The sequence below is a fragment of the Hemicordylus capensis genome, chromosome 13 (genome assembly GCF_027244095.1).
Source record: "Hemicordylus capensis ecotype Gifberg chromosome 13, rHemCap1.1.pri, whole genome shotgun sequence".
Lineage (NCBI taxonomy): Eukaryota > Metazoa > Chordata > Lepidosauria > Squamata > Cordylidae > Hemicordylus > Hemicordylus capensis.
Genome location: NC_069669.1, coordinates 4,639,873 through 4,660,098, shown reverse-complemented (window position 1 = coordinate 4,660,098; position 20,226 = coordinate 4,639,873). Strand labels below are relative to the sequence as shown.

General features: G+C 51.3%; 2 protein-coding genes and 1 long non-coding RNA gene across 7 annotated transcripts in view; 1 reads left to right on the top strand and 2 right to left on the bottom strand.

Annotated features, from left to right (window-relative positions):
- Window positions 1-6,633, bottom strand: part of LOC128336824 (uncharacterized) — a 31,379-nt gene extending 24,746 nt beyond the window's left edge. Inside the window, exon 1 of the long non-coding RNA XR_008312106.1 lies at window positions 6,398-6,633. This is a non-coding gene — a long non-coding RNA (uncharacterized LOC128336824). The remainder of the gene's footprint in view (window positions 1-6,397) is intronic.
- On the top strand, window positions 248-19,643 carry LOC128336820 (uncharacterized). 5 transcript variants are annotated; one of them, XM_053277041.1, is made up of 7 exons: window positions 568-800; window positions 1,227-1,295; window positions 7,514-7,630; window positions 10,128-10,281; window positions 17,073-17,182; window positions 18,673-18,863; window positions 19,477-19,643. In XM_053277041.1, the coding sequence occupies exons 1-6, from the start codon at window positions 572-574 to the stop codon at window positions 18,834-18,836; spliced, it is 843 nt and encodes a 280-aa protein (XP_053133016.1). In that variant the 5' UTR covers window positions 568-571; the 3' UTR covers window positions 18,837-18,863; window positions 19,477-19,643. The 5 variants fall into 5 exon arrangements, 4 of the variants coding, with proteins under 4 accessions (XP_053133018.1, XP_053133016.1, XP_053133015.1 ...); XM_053277043.1 differs by lacking the exon at window positions 568-800 and adding an exon at window positions 248-561 and having other exon boundaries at window positions 18,673-19,643; XR_008312105.1 differs by lacking the exons at window positions 10,128-10,281; window positions 17,073-17,182; window positions 18,673-18,863; window positions 19,477-19,643 and adding exons at window positions 2,080-2,233; window positions 3,474-3,592; window positions 12,838-12,941.
- Window positions 18,516-20,226, bottom strand: part of LOC128336819 (multidrug resistance-associated protein 1-like) — a 55,058-nt gene continuing 53,347 nt past the window's right edge. Inside the window, exon 32 of the mRNA XM_053277039.1 lies at window positions 18,516-19,730. Within this exon, the coding sequence (XP_053133014.1) occupies window positions 19,622-19,730 (109 nt within the window). The 3' untranslated portion in view covers window positions 18,516-19,621. The remainder of the gene's footprint in view (window positions 19,731-20,226) is intronic.

Genomic DNA, 20,226 nt, shown 5'->3' with positions numbered 1-20,226 from the left:
GGTCTTGGATAGGAAATATCTTGGATAGGAAATACCTAGTCCATCTTGGATAGGAACATCTTGGATAGAAACATCTTGGATAGGAAATACCTAGTCCTATCTATCAGCTACATAATGGACAGGTAGGGAGAGAGAGATGTTTTCATCTCTTCCTTTCCTACTCTCCGAGAGGAAAGGAAGAGGAGTGACTCAGCACAGGAAGTACCTGAGGAGTCAAGGCAGGGGTCATAGCGTAGAGGCAAGGAGGGACAGGTCAAGAGACCCTCACTCACTACCTCTACTCCCAATGTCCCTAGTGGACATTAGCATCGTTGGTGCAAACGGCCGATGCACTGGAACTCCATCTCCGACAGAATCTCCCCAGTTACTTGGATCTGAGGTCAAGATGCCAGGTCAATGAAACGTGCCGTCTCTCTCCCTGTCTGTGTGGGAGGATCGTCAGGCCGTCCATTGGCCCGGAGATCTTCCATTCCAGCCCCTGGAATGTGCAGAGGAGGCCAACCAACGGTCAGGAGTGGCAGTTGAACAGCGGCCCTGGAACAAGGCAGGCCTGGGCAGAAGGTTAGCTGGGATGCAGGGGGCTGGTATTCTTTCCCACAGCCTCTTCTGTCGCAAGAACCCCCAGGTCGACTTTGGCCTGTATCCTCCCGCCCTCGAACCTTCCTGCTTGCTGAAGCTCACTCTCCTCCTCTCCTGGAGGGGCTATGAACGAAGCAAACTTCTCTCCCTTCCCTTGCCCTCTGTCGAAGGGATCTGTAAAACTGGGAATGAAGGTTGTCCCTTCTGGATAACCCGGCCAGGTGGGAGTCACTGGCCCTGAACTCTGCCTCATCATTGTATGCTGAACGCAGCTCGGGTCAAGGGAATCTGCTTCTCCCATCAGCATTGCTGAGTTGCACTAATGTCTTTCTCAACCTTCGATCCACACAAGCCAGCAAAGAGGATATGATTTTTGGCTTGCAAGAGATTGCTGCTATTGAATATGTTCGTGAGCGTCTGCATTACTTCTGTAGCTGTCTCACTGTCCTACTCACAAACAGTGTCGCCTCCAACGGGCATGCCTCTTCCTGCTGCAAGCCTCTCTGTCCCCTAATCAGGGGCCTAGCTAGGGGAGAAGGGGCCTACGAGGGAGATGTGGATCTGGGAGTCTGGGTTCTTTGAACCCATCCACTCAATGATAGCGACACCCCTGCCCCTAATGATCTTCCTTTCCCTCCTTTCTGCAGGCGAGAGATCTGTGACTTCTGCCCGGGGGCCTGGTGCTTTCGCGGCAATGGCAGACGGGCAACAGGCAGGTGAGCCTGCAGCAGCCAACCCAAGAGGAGCAGGGGAGCAGCCCAGCTGATGGAGGCGGCTGCAGGCCAGCTGTTGTACATGTGATGCCTGAGCCGGAGTGTGATGAAGATGATTGGCATCCGTTTGGCTGAAGGGGTGTCCGATCTTTTCCCTGTATAGTAGAGGGGCAAAGCAGGGATTTTGTTTTTGCTGAGTTACAGCGGTGACCTTTGGCCCATTAACACGTTAGCTTCAACATTAATAAAAGAGTACAGTGTACACACTGAACAGGGGTACACAAGTACAGGCATTCGCAGGTTAAGCTGAACACGGGTATAGCAGTACACTTCCTATCTGTAGCATGCGTTGGAAGGGCCTGTCCTGTGTCCTCTGATTAGCTGCCTGAGTTCTTGGCTACTCACTCAAGTCCTTTTTGCAGGCTTGGAATCGGAGCAGGCGAACCGAGCCGAGAAGCTCCTTTCTAAAGTGGCGATTCCCTTTCCTGAGCAGGGGGAGAGCAACTGGCCCTCTCCATCCCCAACACAGCAACCTTCCAAGGGCTGCTGCTGGCGTCTGTCTGAACGTTTCTTTTCTAGAGCATGAGCCCTTTGGGGACTGGAGGGGAGCCATTTAATTAATTTATCGATATCTCTGTAAACCGCTTTGGGGACTTTCGTTGAGAAGTGGTCTATAAATATCCGTCGTATATTCGTATTTGCGAGGTTTGCTCTTCAGAGCCCAGTTGAGCCCTGGCTCCGATCAGAACGGAGAGTGACGCTCCCCCTCCTGCTCCTCTTTGCCCAGTTCCTGTGGACGGAGACAGCCCGAGTGCCGTGATCTTCCGGGGCTTCCCGGTTAGAGTGCGTTGCCCTTTCTGCAGGCAGACCAACATGACGCGCGTGATCAGCAAGATGGGGCCGATGACCTGGGTGTCTGCTGGATTCTTGTGCCTGCTGGGGTAAGCTGACCGACCGGAGGGCAGGTCTATCCCTGGCTACTAGCCTGGTGGCTGTGGGCCACCTCCAGCCTCAGAGGCAGGATGCCTCTCAATCCCAGTGGCAGGAGGGAGCCACAGCAGGAGAGAAGGGGGCATGCATACACCCCTTGCCTGTGGGCTCCCCAGAGGCATCTGGTGGGCCACTGTGGGAAACAGCATGCTGGACTAGATGGGCCTCCTTGGGCCTGATCCACAGGGCTGTTCTTAGGTACTTAAGGAGACCCAGAAACTTTGCCAAGAAGAGATTGCAGGGATGTGCATGGATCAGCCAAGCCTCCTTTTCCAGGGCTGTAACATTCTGTAGCATGTCTCGTCGTACCCAATTGTGCCCATCATGGCTAGTGAAGGCTGCCGGGGGGGGGGGGGGGGCTGGCTGAATAGGAGGGTGGGCAAAAGCCCCTCTTTGGAGGGGAGCGCAGTCCCACTTTCTTTAAAGCGGCCAGTGGCTTGCCCCCCTGCTGAAGAAGCCCTCTCTAGAGCTCTCGGCAACTACTTGGCATCCGTGGGCAAAGTGCTTGAGGGTATAGTGGTAACTTGGCAGCAGGGGTTCCCAGCTGGAGCCTTCTCGGGCAGCATCTCCAGGAAGGCCTAGGAAGGACTCCTGCCTGAAACCAAGGAGAGCCGCTGCCAGTCAGTGTAGACACTACTGAGCTAGATGGACCAAGGGCCTGACTCCGTATAAGGCAGCCTCCTCTCCCCCAAAGGCAGGAGGAATGGTAACAAATAGCAAGAGCAAGACATTCTTTCCATGCAGAAATTTCCATTGCGTCCCTGCTGGGGGGGGGGGGGGGGACAAGTTCCAGGACTGCGTCCCTGCCCATTCCCACAACACTTACCCCACTGCATCTCTCTTTCTGCCAGCCCCACCTGGAGCAGGTGTGGATGCTCCTTGCTGTTGGCTCTGCAGACGGATGCCACCGTGGGGCTGGGAACAGCTTTGGTCGAGGAGGGAAGTTGCTAGTGCGAGGAGCAACACTTGGGCTTCATGGCAGTAGAGCCCGTTCCCCATCAGAGGTGCAGGCAGGCAGCAGCATCGCCAGGCAGCGGCTGGCACAAGACGGACGATCTCTCCGGGGATGGAGTCTGGGCCGTCGCGGCGGATGGTCCGTTCACAGCCACGTCCCGCGTCCCGGAATGGTCTGCAATCCGCAGAGGGTGCCTGCTGCTCGCCTGCCTGATGGCCGCTTCCTTTCTTCCCCAGGTTATGTTGCGGCTGCTGCCTGGTTCCATTCTGCGTGAGTTCTCTGCAAGACGCCGAGCACTTCTGCCCCAACTGCCATGCTGTGGTTGGCTCCTGCGAGCGCCTGTGAGGGGCTGCAGGTGTGCCATTAAAAAAGGAGGAGGAGGATGTGCGTCTCAGTGAGCCCTCTTTGCCGTCTGAAGAGCGGGGTCAGGAAGAGCAGAACTCGGGGAGAGCAGGGCACCACGCACGGGCCCGCCTTTCTTCTTGTTGATACCTGTCCTGTCATGCACAGACTAACCTGGGGTGGCTGGTTCTGCGATCGATTCCTCTGCAGGGGAGTAAAGAGAAGAACCAGGGCAGGCAGCTTCTCATTTGGGGAACCAGGGCCATGGCTCTCAGTCGCTGCACTGAGGTGGGGAAATCTCCTCCGTGTCGACACTCATCTCCAGTATGGTTTGCCTGAACTCAGATTCAGTTTCAACACTCAGATTACAGTGTTGTTTTAATTCAGATTCAATTTCAACACTCAGATTACAGTGTTGTTTTATAGCTGCTACCCTCATACACACAAAGAAATCTGATGTAGATTTAACTAAAGCAACAACTCCATTTTCTCCTTCAGCAACAACTCCATTTTCTCATTCAGCAACAACTCCATTTTCTCCTTCTCCTTCCCCTCCCTTTTCCTCTCTCACTCCTCCCCCACACTCTCTACAGGATCCCCTCTCCAAAACTCCAAACAAAGAAACAAACAAATTGCAAAAGGTTACTGGGTAGGATACAACAAGCATGCTTATTAGAAGTATTGTAAAAAGAGGAACCACAGAGTGTCTGGAAGAGGTGGTTTAATTTGGAGTTTTGTTTTTGAAAGACTTGCTCTGATCAGCCAGTTGCTACCTGAAAGCAGGTTCTGATGCAGCGTTTTGCATCCATAGGGTGGGAGAATGACCTGGCCGTGCCCCGCCACATGAATAAGTATGACTGGCTACTGATGCTGGGAGAACTGAGACTGGGCTTCAGTAAGGGGGATTGTGAATGGGAAATTTTCTGCTGCCATCCAGCCCCAGTGATTCAACTGGAGAAGGTGTGGGGGGTTTTTTTGTCCAGGATTGCAGCCCATCCCTTCAGATGCCAAATGGGTACATTTGAAACCGCCTCCCCTGTCTTGAAGCAACATTAACATTTTGGCTGAGGGGCTGGAGCAGATTTTCATCCAGAATTAAAAGCAGGACCTGAGAGCTGAAGGCTGCCTGCAGAGACTCATTCTGGACCCTTGCAAAATATGGCAGCTGTGTGTGTTGTGAATCTGGGCAAAATCTATGGGCCTTTCAGGAAGAGGTTAACAGCTGGAGTTTAATGTTTAGACCAGGCAAGCCCAAATTAGTATTAACATGACAGGGGTTTTATTCTGTAAGGCCTCCTAAATGTTTGCATCCTGCAAGAAAGTGAGGAGCAAACATACCGGCTTTTGTTTTCTGAGCTTGGTGTATGTTGTGACTGGAGATTTGTGGGTGGTTTTCAACTTCCTGAAGTGTCTTTTAGGAAGAGGGTCCCACCTGCACTTTCCAGCAATGGATGCTTGGAGGGAGAGCTGGTCTTCTGGTCGCAGGCATGACTTGGCCCCTCAGCTAAGCAGGGTCTGCCCTGGTTGCATTTGAATGGGTGGCTAGAAGTGTGAGCACTGCAAGATATCCCCCTCAGGGGATGGAGCTGCTCTGGGAAGAGCAGAAGGTTCCAAGTTCCCTCCCTGGCAGCATCTCCAAGATAGGGCTGAGAGAGATTCCTGCCTGCAACCTTGGAGAAGCTGCTGCCAGTCTGTGAAGACAATACTGAGCTAGACAGACCAATGGTCTGACTCAGTATATGGCAGCTTCCTATGTTCCATCCCCAGTGGGAGTTTCCAGACATGCTCCGTCCAGGGCCAACCAGCCCTCGCCTTTCCACTTGCCATCAAATCCCAAATTGCAACGTTACTTTCATGGCACAGCAGCTGTTGCTGTTTTGGGGCGCTCAGGGGTGGTGTGCAAAGGAGCATGGCTGCGTGAGAGTTGGCTGACCCCCCCCTCCTTTTTACCTCTCTCCCAGAGAGAGACCCAACGGTAGCACTGATAGTCCACATGTGTGGTCATTGCCTTGTAGTATCATGTTTCTCAAAAAGGTGGGCGTTTGCCTTAATCTATAGACAATTTAAATATGGTGGAAATACAACTGGATGATGCCGTGTGCAACTTTCTGTAAAGTGTGTGTCTGTGTCTGTCTGTCTGTTACACCTTGTTTAATCTCGGATTAAATGCCTCCTCTGAAAGGGCCCTGTACTTAGGAGCCCTAGGATATGCCAGGGCCTGTGATGAAGGACTCTGTCTTTATCAAATTAATCTGAGCTTCCAGAACCTCAGCATACCCGAGTCGTCTTTTGAAGGCAGACATCTGCACTATTAACTGTTCAGCTACTTTTTTCAAGTTGCCTGAAGACACGGAGGTCATTGGATTAGACAACCTGGGAATGAAGCTTTCTAGAAACAATTTAAAACAGACCTCTCCATAGCACACACTTTCATTTATGCTACTTGGAGCCCAATCTACTTGTACGGGACAAGCAACGGCGACAGTCTTCCTAGAGGAGGAGGAGGAGGAGGAGGAGGAGAAATGCATGTGCAAATAAAAATAAAAAGAATAAAAATAAAAAGAATGTACTTCTAGTGCACAGTTCATTATGGCAGTGCTGGGGGAGAGGAGATGTGAATTATATGCGCGGAGGCACCTAAAATGACAGGCCAATCGCTTGTGTGCTTATTGTCTGCATGGAAAGGAATCCCTGTGAAACCAACAGGCCTCAGCTCCAGGCAGGGCTGGGAAAGAAGACGCCTCTGCCTGAAACCTCGAAGAGCCGCTGCCAGTCAGAGCAGATATACTGAGCTAGACGGGCCAAGGGTCTGACTTACTCGGTAGATGACAGCTTCCGAGGTTCCTATGGTGCAAAATCCAGGGGGGAAGAGTCTCCCTCTCCCTCTCCCTGCCTGTGTGGGAGGATTGCCAGGCCTTCCATTGGCCCGGAATATACAGAGGAGGCCCAACGGTCAGGAGTGGCAGTTGAACAGCGGCCCTGGAACAAGGCAGGCCTGGGGGGCAGAAGGTTAGCTGGGATGCATTGGGTGGGTACCCTCCCCCCTAGCTTCTCTCCTAACTTCATTTCTCACCTAGTCTCACCCCTCTAACTTGGTGTATCCTCCTGTTGAAAGCCTTCCTGCTCGCTGAAGCTCACTCTCCTCCTCGAGTCCCAGGTCGTGGCTAGAAGTCACACACCTCGCCCCCTGTAGAAGATCCCCACATCTCCTCCGGAATACGAATACGACAAATATTTCTATGAATACGACAAATACGACAAATATTTCTATGAATACGACAAATAATATTTTCAACCAAAGTTCCCAAAGCGGTTTACATAGATAGACAGACATACATATGAAAAAATTGAAGGGCTCCCTGTCCCCCAAAGGGCTCACAATCCCAAAAAGAAACATAAGAGAGACACCAGCCACGGCCACTGGAGGGATGGAGAGGGCCAGTTGCTCTCCCCCTGCTCAAGATAAGAGGATCCCCACTTTAAAAAGATGCCTCTTTGCTCAGTTAGCAGGGGGCTAACTGGAATGTTGGGGGAATGGAGGGTGTGCATTCATATATGGGCCAGATTTACCCCAAAGTCCCAGCAAGCTATGAGGGAACACTTCACACACAAGTTGGGTTTTTATTGCATGTTAGAGCATACCTCAATTTATATCCGGGGTACAAAAATTCCACTTCTTGCACCTTTCTTTCTTTCTCTTTCTTTCTTTCCTTTTCTTTTGGCAACTCCGAACTCGCAGTAAAGCTTGCTATGTGAGAAACACCCAAGTGGGAGTAACTGGCCCTGGACTCAGCCATCAGTGTGACTTCAGTAGCTGTCTCAGTGTCCTGCCCCTATACCTCTCCCAGCTGGCATCATGCTGCCTCTTTCTTTTCCAGCCTTGCAGACCTGCCTGCCTCCCTGTTCATCTTCATTTCCCTCCTTTCTCCTACAGAGAAAATCCTGTGCTGCCTGCCCCAGGGGCATGGTGCTGGACCAGCAACTGACCAGCCTCCTTCAAGCACCATGCAGCCCTACGTGCCGCCTGAAAGCGCATCAAGGGCTCCCCCAGGTAAGCCGGCCACAACGAGCCAAAGAGCAGGGGGGGTAGCCCAGGCGAAGAGGAGGCTGCCGGCCAGCCGCCATGCACATGACATCTGACTGGTGTAACTGGGCTGTGTTTAGGAGCAGATGCATCCCTCCTCTATAATTGCTAGCAAATTACAAGTGAATCCCTCGCTCTGATTCTGTTGCCTGTGCTGGTTACTGTGCTAGATGAAGTCAAGCCAGCTTATCAACCTGAAAGCATCATTTTTAAAAAGTTGTTAAAATACAAATCTCATTTCCCTTGGATGAAAGGAAAGAGTGGGAGTATGGAAGGACAAGGCAGTGAAGTGGAATCAGGAATCTGAATAATGTAATGAAATAGAGATTATGTACAGAGAGGCAAGTGCTTTTCTGGGCTCTTGCTGCTGGCTGTGTGTTAGCCCCGCCTCTGCTCTGGGACCGGAATATAAAGCCCTTTTCAAAAGCTGGCCTGGATCAAGGAACGGATGAATCAAAAACACCACAGGGGGCACTTCAAGCAGCCAGCAGTTGGAAAAGGAAGGATTTAGAATCAGTGTTATGAACCCAAGGCTCACGGGATGCTGGGGAGGTTCTGCCTGGCCCAAAGGGACTTCACCAATAGAAGTGTTTCTGCCAGGCCAACTGGGATATGGGGGACCTCTGCCAATACAGTTGATTGGACTATAGCTCCCTGCTATTGGACTCGGGTGCTGCTCCCAGCAAGAGAGGTTCTGCCCTGTTCAAGAGGCTGATGGGGCTTCGCCGATCAACAACCTCTCAAGGGTATCATACCTTACTGGGTATCATACCAGGTGGTTCCACTCTGAATTTTAGGGGGAAATACCAGTGGAGGTATGAAGTGACCCAGAGAACCAGACTACAGTTGTCTATCATAACTTTTACTTGTAGAAATGTGCTCAGAAGTACAGCGAGGAGAAGGCCAGTCTGGCAAGCAAAGGCTAAAGCTCTTCATCTAGTCTAAATATAGGAATTCTGCCTAGCAGGAATGGGAAGGGATGAAGGGTGGAGAGGAAGGGGAAAGCGGGGTGGTGGAAGAGAGGAAAGAAGGGGCAATGTTTGTTACCCAGTGGCAGGGAACCAGGAAACGGCCAGTTTGCTGGTCCTTCCAGCGTTCAAAATGCTAGAGTGTGGTGAAAATATGGGGTGTATGCAAAGCTAGGATGCAAAGAACGCTGCAGCACTGGAGAAAGTGTAGATGCACCTTCTGGACCTGCCCTCTGATGATCTGGCAAACCACAAAGTCTTATACTCTTCTTCACCTTTGGTGGTCCTTGGGAGTGGTCAGTTCCCCTGTCTGTCAAAAGTGCCAACCTTACCTTGATGCCTGTCTCCACGACTCTGATCTAAGATGTGCTTGTTTCATCTTCACCCCTCGGTGTCATGATGTCTTTGCATCTCAGTCCTTCTCTTCAGCACCTCCAGGCTTGAGACATAATGTCTCAAAGGTGTTTTCCATCTTTTCTCCTCCTGGGCACTTTCCAGATTACACGCTACAACAGGGGTAAAATGTTTCAACTTGGAAGAATTGTATTCAGAATGATCCCCAGAATCTCAAACTCTTGCAATGGGAAAATACAGCTATTTTTTTCTGCAACAGACTTGCAACCTTGTAGCACTAGAATACAAAGATAAAATCCAAGGCATCAGAAATGTGAACGGCCCCTTGCTGTCAGTGCCAGGACTGTGGTGAAGCAACACAGGAAGTACAGAAGCACACTTAGCAGATACATAGTGACCCTGTTGTAGGCTTTAGTCTGGGCACTTTCCAGATTAGACCCTGCAACAAGATCACGGTGTATGTTTGAAGTGTGTTTAGACATTTCCTGTGTTGTGACACCGCAGTCCCTACACTGACCGCAGGGTGCCGTTCATATTTCCAATGCCTTTTAAAAAAAAATTAAGCACAGCAATATAGTGCTACAACACTGTATATCCGGCGTTCAAAAGTTGCTCCCCCCCCGCCCCAGTTGTTAGTTTTCACGAGACTGCTCCCCCTGCTGGGTGCTTTGCTATTTACGTTTTGAATGTGATTTGCCTGTACGGAAGCATTTTGCCGCTGTTGTAGCGTGTAATCTGGAAAGCGCCCAGGAGGGGATGCAAATCTAGAACTGGTTGGGGCCAAGCAGTGACTCCAAAATGGCCTGAGATTAACCATTTCTATCCATGCATCTGAGAAAAAGGATGGGGGAAAATGGCGAATTGTTGGCCATCTGGCAACTCTGCTAACAAACAGTGCTTGTTTCCAAAGGATGGGAAAACAAAGGCTGCATGTTCAGAGGCAGTGTGGCTCTGGATGCCGGCTGCTGGGGGCAAAGAAGGGAAGGGTTGTCTGCTTGTCTGATGCCCGGGTCCTTGGCTGACCTCTTGGCTTGTTCTTGCAGATTTGGAGCTGGGGGTGGAGGCAGCATTGGCAAGCTTCAGAGCAAAGCTGGGGGCTAGAAGGGAGCCTGACCCTCTCCCTTTCCCTCCTCTTTGCTCAGCTCCTGTGCATGTCTACATTCAGAACCCTGTGGTCTTTGGGGCCAACCCTGTCTATATGCGTTGCCCGTATTGCGGCCAGATCATCATGACACACGTGTTCTACAACGCAGGGCTCTTGACCTGGATGGCTGCTGGATTCTTGTGCCTGGTCGGGTAAGCGGATCAACGAGAGCGCGCTCTGCAGGGCAACCTTGGGTGCTTTGCTTGGGCATCCCCTTTCTGAATGCAGCATGGGGTGGGTGGGTTGTGTGGCCACACACAGGCGTCCTGCAACCTAAGGAGGTGGGCGGGATCCTAGAGGGTGTGAGCTTAACCCTGGGGTGCACCCCCCCCCCTTGGTTCTGCCAACCTCTCAGCTTTTCTTGATCATGCCAATAGCCTTTCTGTCCTTCTGGGGTGCCTTGCGAGGGGCACTGCTTTGGGGTGGCCCTGCAGGACAGACTCCTGAAGGTGGCGGTGGGTCCTGCTCGGCTTCTGACCAATGGCCTTCGGCTGGGGTTGGTGTGCCCCCCCCCCAGTGTGAAACTGCAGGCAGGCGTTGGCTATGGCAGCTTGGTGTGGGCTGCCAACAGGATGCTGTGGACTCCCAACCCAGTGCATCTCTGCTGCCAACCTCAGCGGCAACAGCTGTGCCAGTTCCTTGCTGGTGGCTCTGCGGGCGATGCCATGGCGGCAGGGGCGGACCATGCATTAGGCACGGGGAGACAAAGAAAGCCCCCCCAGGCCCGGCCAGTCTCCCAGGGCACAGGAGGTGCGCGCACTCACCCTGCGGCGCCTGCCTGCCATGCTGGTTGTAGTGGCCGCGGGCCACGCGGTGGCTAGCGCTGCTTCGGCGGGCCGCAGCCTGGACGGCGATGGGGGGGGGGTCTTTCCCTTGCCTTCCAAAGGCGAAGCTGTGCCTGTGCCCCTCTCTCTTCCGTCCGGCTGTGGGGCAGGGCAGGGCAGGGCAGGGCGGGTCAGCAGCCACCAGCCTGCTTGCCTCCTGCCGTGTGCCAGGAGCAGCAGGAGAGGAATACAGCAGCTGCAGGCCGGCCGGCAGGGAGCTCGGGAGCGGCGCCCACTTGACCCATGGGGAGGAGACAGGGAGGAGTGGGAGAGGGAGAAGAAAGAAGCGCCATAGAGGAGCAACAGCCTGCCCGCGACGACCGCTGGGGTAGTGGGGACTCCTGTTGTTGGCCTTTGCCTCCGCCGCTTTGGAGCTGCTCTCTTCCCTCCCTCCCCTTCTTTCGGTTTCGCTCTCCTTCCTCTTCGATCTGTGTGTGCGCGCGCGCGCGTGCGCTCTAAATCGGGGGTTCTTGCGTTCCTGCTTGGACGCTCTGCCCCTCCTTTGCAAATGCTCCCTCAAACAAGCAGAAACGCAGGATGGAACCCCTCCCCCCCGCTTAGAACACCCCTCCCTCCCTCCCTCCCTCTTTCTGTGTGTGTTCTAAATCATGTCCCCCCCCCTGCATTTCTTGCTTTTTCTGCGTTTCTCAGGGCGCAGTTTCAAAGGAGGGACAGAGAGCCCAAGCAGAAACGCAGGAAACCCCCACCCCACCCCCCAATTTAGAACACCCTCCCTCTCGAACTGCAGAACTGTCACTCATGTGTGAATGTCACTCATCATGAATGATTCTTTCTCCCCCTCCGCCCCTTGCTGATCAGCGGTTTCCAGGGCTTTGGAATGGTCGTCTCTTCTCTGTGTCTTTCAGTACCAACATTCAAGACTTTAGCAGTACTCAAGTCCTAGCTGCAAGCTTTGGGTGTTTGTTGAGCATCTTGGGCAGAAACGTCTGCCTCCTCGCTGACTTCCGTTTGGCACGCTCTTGTGTTAAAGGGGATGATGCTTTCTGCCAGCCATTGCTTGCACCTTCTTCTTTACTTCCGGTTAGGTCTTGTCTGACAGACTTGCAGGTGAACATTCTCCTCTGTGTGCTGCAAAACTGTCATGTCCCTTCGGATGTGGTATCAACAATGGTCTCATTCTCCCAGGGACCCAGCAGTGTTCACGTGATAAACACAAGAGCGCTGCTGTTGTTCTCGCCATTAGAAATATGTGCAACATCCTCCAAAGCGACTTTTAAAGAATTAGAGGAGATGGGAAGCAATTGAGTGATGTCAATGGATGCAGAGAAAACAACCTCTGGACTGCAATCTTCTGTGTGCTTTCTTGGGGTGGGATGGGGAGCTAATCTGAGCCTGGGGGAATTTGCTGTTGTATAGGATCAGACTGCAAAATACTCAGCATTAAGGTCTGAATGGTGGTGTGGGATATCATAGTAAATGGGTGCTGGTGAGATGCCATAGCTGGGATATGTGCAGTTATTAAAGTTCTCATTGATACTGTTGTATTAGTTGGTTCTGCTGTTATTTACAGCTTGTAACTGTAGTTGGGATAGTTGGCAGAGAGTTGGCCAGAAGAAGGAGAGGAAGGCAGCGAGGAGCCCATTTAAAAATCTCCTCTCCGGGCCCCCTCCAAGCTTGGTAAGCCCCTGCATAGTGGGGCTGGTGTCTGCACAGTGTTGGGGGCGGCTTTGGTGGTTTGAGGAGGAATGTCCCGCCATCCCACAAGGCAGAGGAACCAAGCAAAAGCGCCAATCAAGACTTCTTATTCTGGGCGTTTCTTCTGCGGATGTTCCGGTCACAGCCATGGGACTCGGAATGGGATCTCTCGTCTGAAGGGGCTGCCGGGCCCACTCCAGCCTGAACCCCACTCCCTTTCTCTTGCAGGGGCTGCCTCTTCTGCTGCCTCCTCCCGTTTTGTATGGATTCTTTGCTGGACGCCGAGCACTTCTGCCCCAACTGCCATGCTGTGGTTGGCTCCTGCAGGCGCCTGTGAGGGGCTGCAGGTGGGCAATTAAAACATGAAGAGGAGGATGTGCGTCTCAGTGAGCCCTCTTTGCCTTCTGAAGAGGGGGGTCAGGAAGACCAGAATGCGAGCAGAACACGGGCCACGTATGGGCCTGCCTGCCTGCCATGCCGGTTCTCTTCCACAAGGACTACCCTGGGGTGGCTGGCTCTGTCCATGCTGGAGTCTTCTTCTGCAGGGGAGCAGAGGGAAGAACCGGAGCAGCGTCTCATTCATCTTCTCACTTAGAGAGCCAGGCCACGATGGGAAACCTCTCCTGGGCCAGTGGTCCTCTCTAGTATAGCCTCCCTGAAATAATGACAAATATCTGGCTTACATACATGATTCTTAGAAGTACTGCAAGCACAAGGTGCCCCAGAGCATTGAGAAGAGGTGGTTTAATTTGGAGGGCTTTTGAAAATTTTAAAGCCATGCTCTTCTGATGTCCAGTCAGCTTCTGCCCATGAGCAGGTTCTGATGTGGTATTTTGCATCTATGGGGTTGGAGCATTTCCCGGAGATGCTCCCTTGGGTGATCCACGTGATGGTGATGGTGGAGGCTAAAGTCCCACTACTTAAGTACATTTCACAAATTTGGATCTTTCCCCCCTCCTGGCCGTTTTGGCTAGAAGGAGAGCAGGTTCTGATGTGGTCTTTTCCAGCCACAGGGTGGGAGGATTTCCTGGAGATGCCCCCATGCAAACAAGTGTGCCCGACCGGTGATGCTGTGAGAATTGAGCCCGGGTTCCCAATTAGGGGTGGGTTATTTATTTATTTATAACTTTTTGCTGCCATCTTGCCCTCCTGCGAGGGGCCCAACCGGAGGGGGATGTTGTTTGTTCCAGTTCACAGCCCATCCCTTCAGATGTTGAACAGGTGCATTTGAAACCACCTCCCCTTCCTTGAAGCATCCTTCATATGCTGGCTGAGGGCCTTGAACAGATTTTCTTCCACCACTAAAAGCCAGGGTGAAGGCAGGAGAAGCTTGAAAGCTGCCTGCAGGGGAGGCTGGGAAGGCTTCACAGCTGAGCACATTCTGGACCGGACACACTTTGCGAAAGATGGCAGCTCTGCATGTTGTGAATCTGGGCAAAAGGTGTTGGCCTGCCAGGAAGAGGTGAACTGCTGAAGTTTAGCCCTGTCCCCCCCACCAGCTGAGTTTGGACTACAACTCCCATAACCTCCAGCCTCAGTGGCCAATAACCAGGGATTATGGGAATTGTAGGCCAACATCCGCAGGAGGGCCAAAGTTGGGCAGCCCTGGTTAGACCATGCAAGCCCAACTGAGTATTAACGTCATAAGGTCCGTCCCCCCCGAAGGCCTCCTACATTTTTGCATCCTGCAAGAAAATGAGCAGCGAATGTGCCAGCCTTAATTTTCTGAGCTTGGTGTATGGTGTGATTGGAGACCTGTGAGTGGTTATCAGCTTCCTGCAGTGTCTTTAAGGAAGAGAGTCGGAACGGTGCTTTCTAGCAACTGATGCTTGCCACAGCTCCCATGAGGCGCTTCCAGACATGCTCCGTCCAGGGCCAGCCCGCCTTTGCCTTTCCACTTGCAAAGGCTGGCAAGGTTCCTTTCACATCGCAGTGGCTGTCTCTGTTTTGGGGTATTCAGGGGTGGTGTGTAGGGTGGCCACTTTCTGGCTTTCCAAATACAGGTGCCTAATTTGCATATTATGTAAATTGGCTGGAAAATAATTTTTGTGCAGAAGACTGCACGTTTTGCTCCATAACTCTGTTTCTCCAAGGGCTAGCTTTTAATGGAAGCTGCAATTTGGGAGAGATGGTTAAAATCTGGGTAGTAAAACCCAGAATTTGGGGGGGCATGGCAACTCTAGTGGTGCATAGCTGGTGGAATACAGCTGGGGCAAGTGTTGACTGACCCCCTCACCCTTTTTTACCCCCACTCCCAGAAAGAGACCCAATGGTAGCACTAATGGTTCACACATGTAAGAACACAAGAACAGCCCTGCTCCATCAGGCCCAAGCCGCTCTAGTGCAGCATCCTGTTTCACACAGTGGCCCACCAGATGCCTCTGAGAGGCCCACAGGCAAGAGCTGAGAGCATGTCCTCTCTCCTGCAGTTGCTCCCCTTCAACTGGTATTTAGCGGCATCTTGCCTCTGAGGCTGGAGGTGGCCTATAGCCACCAGACTAGTAGCCATTGATAGACCTGTCCTACATGAATTTGTCTAAACTCCTTTTAAAGTCATCCAAGCTAGTGGCCATCACACCATGTGGCAGAGAATTCCATTGGTTAATTATGCACTGCGTGAAAAAGTACTTCTTTTTCTCGGTCCTAGACTTTCTGGCAATGGGTTTCATAAGATGACCAGTTTCTAGTGTTGTGAGAGAGAGAGAAAAATTCCTCTGTCCACTCTCTCCATGCATGATTTTCTACACCTCTAGCGTGTCTCCCTGTAGTCACCTCTTTTACAAACTAAAAAGCCCCAGATGCTGTAGCCTTGCCTCTTAAGGAAGGTAATCCAGGCCCCTGATCATCTTGGTTGCCCTCAATGTGATCATTGCCTTATTCTAAGACGTTTCTCTAAAACCTGGGTGTGTTTGCACTAATAAGCAGACAGCTTAACATTTAAGCTTAAATATTTAAGCTTAAATATGGTGAAAAACCAGATGGATGACATCATGTGGACCTTTCTGTAAAGTGTGTGTGTCACACTGTTCAATATTGGACTAAGCATCCAGTCTTGAAGGGCCTGGATGTTGCCAGGTGAGCACTTAGGAGCCCTCGGAAATGCCCGAGCCTGCAGTGAAGGAGGGCTGTGCCTCTACTGAATTCAGGTAAGCATCTGATGTTGGGAACTGAGAACTACTGGAGTCTTTCCTTGAAAACAGTCACATGCACTGTTAACAGTTCCACTACTTCCCTGCAGAAATAGGGCTCGTTGAATGAGACAATCCAAAACCAGAGGGTTTTTTTAAAGCACACAATGGAGAACCAAGATCTCAGTAACACACAGTTTCATTTATGGGTGGGGCTTAGACAAACTGGCACAGCCAACCTGCTTTGTCCTAAAATGGCCATCAATAAAATTAAATGTGAACTTATAAAATCCTTGTGAGCTCCTGTGCACAGTTCATGATGGGAGTGTTTCAGCAGGGTGGGGAGAGAAGATGTGAATGATACGTGTAGAAATGCCTTCAGGTTCTGCGCATGATGCCTGTGTGGGAATTAATGCCACAAGAAAGAACCCAGGAAAAAGCGGGCCCTGCAAGAAACCCGCTCGCCCTCTGAATGCCTGGCTCCTTATTGGGCTAGAATATTCATTCATTTGATTTTGATTTGATTCATTCATTTGATTTCTATACCGCCCTTCCCAAAAATGGCTCAGGGTGGTTTACACGTGGAAATAACAAATAAAGAAGATGGAACCCTGTCCCCGAAGGGCTCACATTCTAAAAAGAAACATAGGACACACACCAGCAACAGTCACTGGCGGTCCTGTGCTGGGGCTGGATTGGGCCAGTTCCTCTCCCCCTGCTCAATAAAGAGAATCACCACGTTGAAAGGTGCCTCTTTGCAAAGTTAGCAGTCTACAGCCCCTGGAATATACAGAGGCGGCCAACAGTCAGGAGTGGCAGTTGAACAGCAGCCCTGGAACAAGGAGGCCGTTAGTTAGCTTGGATGCAGGGGGCTGGTTCTCTCTCTCTCCCCCAGCTCCCTGTCTCCCCTTTGGTCTGCATCCCCAGCCACTGGACTTGGCTAAGGGGGTGCTGAGTGGCCTGTCGCCGTTTGAAAGTCCAATGTCCCAAAGGCAGAAGAAGTGGGCTTTGGACTCCCTAGAGCAGGGGTGGGCAGACCTGGCCCTCTGGCTGTTCTTGAACCAAAACTCCTAGCATCCTCAGCCCCAACAGCTGGAGGGCCAAGGTGGCCCACCCTGGACTGCCCCCTTATGCCTGGAAGTTCTACTGTCGGTCTCTGAATCCTAGGCAGTTTTTAGCGGATCCATTTGCTCAGCAGATGCCGTGGAGACCTTCTCCTAAACAGCTTCCTCGCCCAGCTGGTGTGCCGCTGCTTTTGCAACTGGGCAGAAACGAGGCCTTTCCTCCTCCTCCTCCATCCCCTCCTCATGTTCATTATCCTTCTCTCCCCTACAGAGAGCAGAGGCATGGTGCTCAGCCACTGATGATGGAAACCAGGCAGCCTCCCGAAAACCCATTGCAGAAGTACTTTGCACCGCCTGAAATAAAGCCAGGATCTGCCCCAGGTGAGCAACTATCCAAAGAGGTGAGGGGGAGCCCAGGTGAAGAGGAGCACTTAGGAGCAGAAGCGCTGCGTTAGGAGATGATCATGGCATACAGCTCATGAAAACCCCAAATCCACAATCCCAGAAAATTAGACTATTACATGGAACCAAGAAGACAAGGATTGTAGAATAGAACAATATCGGACCTCCGAAAAGTATACAGTGTACTGTGCTTGATTGGCCAGCAAACTCGCCTGACCTGACCCCATAGAGAATCTATGGGGCATTGCCAAGAGAAGGATGAGAGACATGAGACCAAACAATGCAGAAGAGCTGAAGGCTGCTAATGAAGCATCCTGGTCTTCCATAACACCTCATCAGTGCCACAGGCTGATAGCATCCATGCCACGCCGCAATGAGACAGTAATTGCTGCAAAAGGAGCCCAAACCAAGTACTGAATACATATGCATGCTTATACTTTTCAGAGGTCCGATATTGTTCTGTTCTACAAGCCTGGGTACAGAGCAGCGCCCCCCCGCCCCCCTTCAAATGCCACCTTCTGAAGTTTCACAGGTTTGGCTGACCTCCCTTTAAGTGCAACAGCTTGACTCTCATGATTGCTTCTGAAATCAGTTTTGGAGTGGGTTGTAGTTTTGCTTCCTCTGTTGCCCATGAAGAGCAAAGTTTAGTAGTCAGTTTCATGAAACTCTCCCTCTCATCTGATTACAGATGCTGGCAGAGGTGGGTGGATGGAATTGTCTCTAAATGTTCTTCGGTCCTTTAGGGATAGAGTGGAAACGTCTGTTCTCTAACCAATGAGACTAGGGCTTAGACGGCTGCTTAACTCTGCACCATCCAGGTGCTGTCATGTACACACAAGTTTAAAAAGCTCTACATTTTAAAAGGCAAGGGGTCCAGTAAAGATGGCAAAGGTAAGCCTGGAAACACAGATGGCTTGTGCCTAGAAGTGTGACAAACAGAAGGGAGTAGTTTCCATCCATTTGATTATTCTGCAGTTGGATCAAATCCAACTGGACACCCCCCACTCCACCCCAAATTTTATCTGAAACCATGTCCACTCAAAAGCAGGCTTGCTCAAACTAGGTGCCCCAGTTTTTGAACTACAGCTCCCATAATCCCCAGCCACAGTGGCCAATAGCCAGGGATGATGGGAATTGTAGGCCAACATCTGCAGGCAGGCTGAAGTTGAGCAGCCCTGCTCTAAAGTCAGCCCAGATGAGGTTTATGCCCTATTACATGTGCGAGTCTTAGGGCTCACAGCAGCCTCAAGTAACACCACCAATAATTCCACCACCAATGTTGCTTTGCAAGCAGCTTGAAGAGAGAGGGCCATTCTCCAAACAAAAAGGTTTACTGAAAGCTCTTTGCATGAGTCATTACAAAAATACCAAAGTGAGCTTCAGTCTATTCAGCTTTAAGAGAACAGTATTTACAAAAATAAATAAATAAATTTTATTCTAAGAAAAGATGTCTGGCTTTGTTTTTAAAGGTCAGCAACATAATTTCAAGTTGACATCTCCAGGCTGCTGGGTGAGCACTGAGTTCTGCTGCTGCTCGGTTTTCCATTCCAGTTTTGTTTTGGTGAGAGGAGACTACGAAGAACACAATAAATGGAGAATTCCCATCCCTGTGAGGCACTGCAGTTTCTTCTGAAGACAGCAACAGCACACAAGAGGAGAGGTGGGTGGGGTCGTTCGGGAAAAGCTTTGCCTGAGGCTGGAACTGGTAACAGCAGTGATGTCTTTAGGCCAACTCTTTCACTCAATTGTTTTAAGAAACAAGAAACAGAACACAGGGTGTCCAGGGTGAAGCTGTTGAAGTGTCAGATTCCCCCAGCTTTCCGGTGCCACCCATACATTCTCGTCTCTGCTCCCAACAGAAGCCAGATCCACTGAAGTTGCTTTGGCCAAAGAAACATACACTTTAAATCTGACAAGTGTGTTGATCATCAAGTGAGGGGGAACGTTCCTGTCCCCAAAAATCTCTCTTACGGCACAAAAGACTGCACCATGCTTCTGCAGTTCCTCCCATGAAAATGCCGGCTGTTGAATGGGAAATGAAGGTTGCATCTTCAAAAGCTTTTTGCACAAAAGTAAAATGGAACAAAGGGGGGGGGGTGAAGCCACCTTTCCCCAGAGGACTCAAAACAGCCGACTCCTACAGTGTGCAGGATTTTGGAGCCTCAGATAAGAAGGGCTGTTACACACAACCCACCCCCTTGCTACCATTTGCTTAGATCTTAAAGGGATAAAGGAGACTGCATTGACTATGCTCTGCTTCCTCTGTCCCGCAGCACACGCGATTTTTGAAGTGGAATCCTTTGGCCTGAGCGTCACAGCCAGGGGTTCTGATGGAAACCGCCATCCCAATCGCTTTGTGCGCATGAGTCCGTCTTCTCCTGTACAACACCCCCAACGGAAGGAGCCTCCGGCTTCACATTAAACCAAGCCAGAATCTTTAGCCATACTATAGAAAATGCCTTTCTTCTGGATTAGGGTGGCTGGGCTACCACACTCTACTATTTCGCCTTTATCAAGAACAATCACCCTAAAGCAGGAAAAAAGGAGTAGTCAATATAGCGGTCATGCTATAAAGTATATTCATTCTCATCAGAATGCTGGATCAGGCCAGAAGCCCATCCTGTCCAGCTTCCTGCTTCACACAGTGGCTAACCAGGTGCATCTGGGAAACCTGAAAAGGGGGGGGGGAGAAGAGGGAAACGGCCCCTCCCACTGGTGTTCCCCAGCTCCGGGTGTTCAGGGGAATCATGTCCCCCACAGATCCTGAGGGAAATACAGAGCTGTCCAGGCTAGCCGCCACGGATTGCCCTGTCCACCACAAATTTGTCTAAGCCCTTTTTAAAGCTGCCTAGATGGATGGCCAGGCAGCACATTCCATAGCTTAACTGCATGTTGGGTCAATCAGTCTTTCCTTTGGTCTGTCCAGAATCTCCCAGCGTTTAACTTCAACGGATGGCCCTGGCTTCTAATATTATAAGGGAAGGAGAAAAACTTCTCTCTGTCCACTCGATTCACACCATGCA

Bases quoted from the DNA above. Each gene is read 5' to 3' on its own strand.
- LOC128336820 (XM_053277041.1), top strand. From the start codon at position 572: ATGCAGGGGGCTGGTATTCTTTCCCACAGCCTCTTCTGTCGCAAGAAC. The intron at 7,631-10,127 runs GTAAGCCGGCCA...CTCTTTGCTCAG, and splicing joins CGCATCAAGGGCTCCCCCAG to CTCCTGTGCATGTCTACATT. The intron at 10,282-17,072 runs GTAAGCGGATCA...TCTCCCCTACAG, and splicing joins GGATTCTTGTGCCTGGTCGG to AGAGCAGAGGCATGGTGCTC.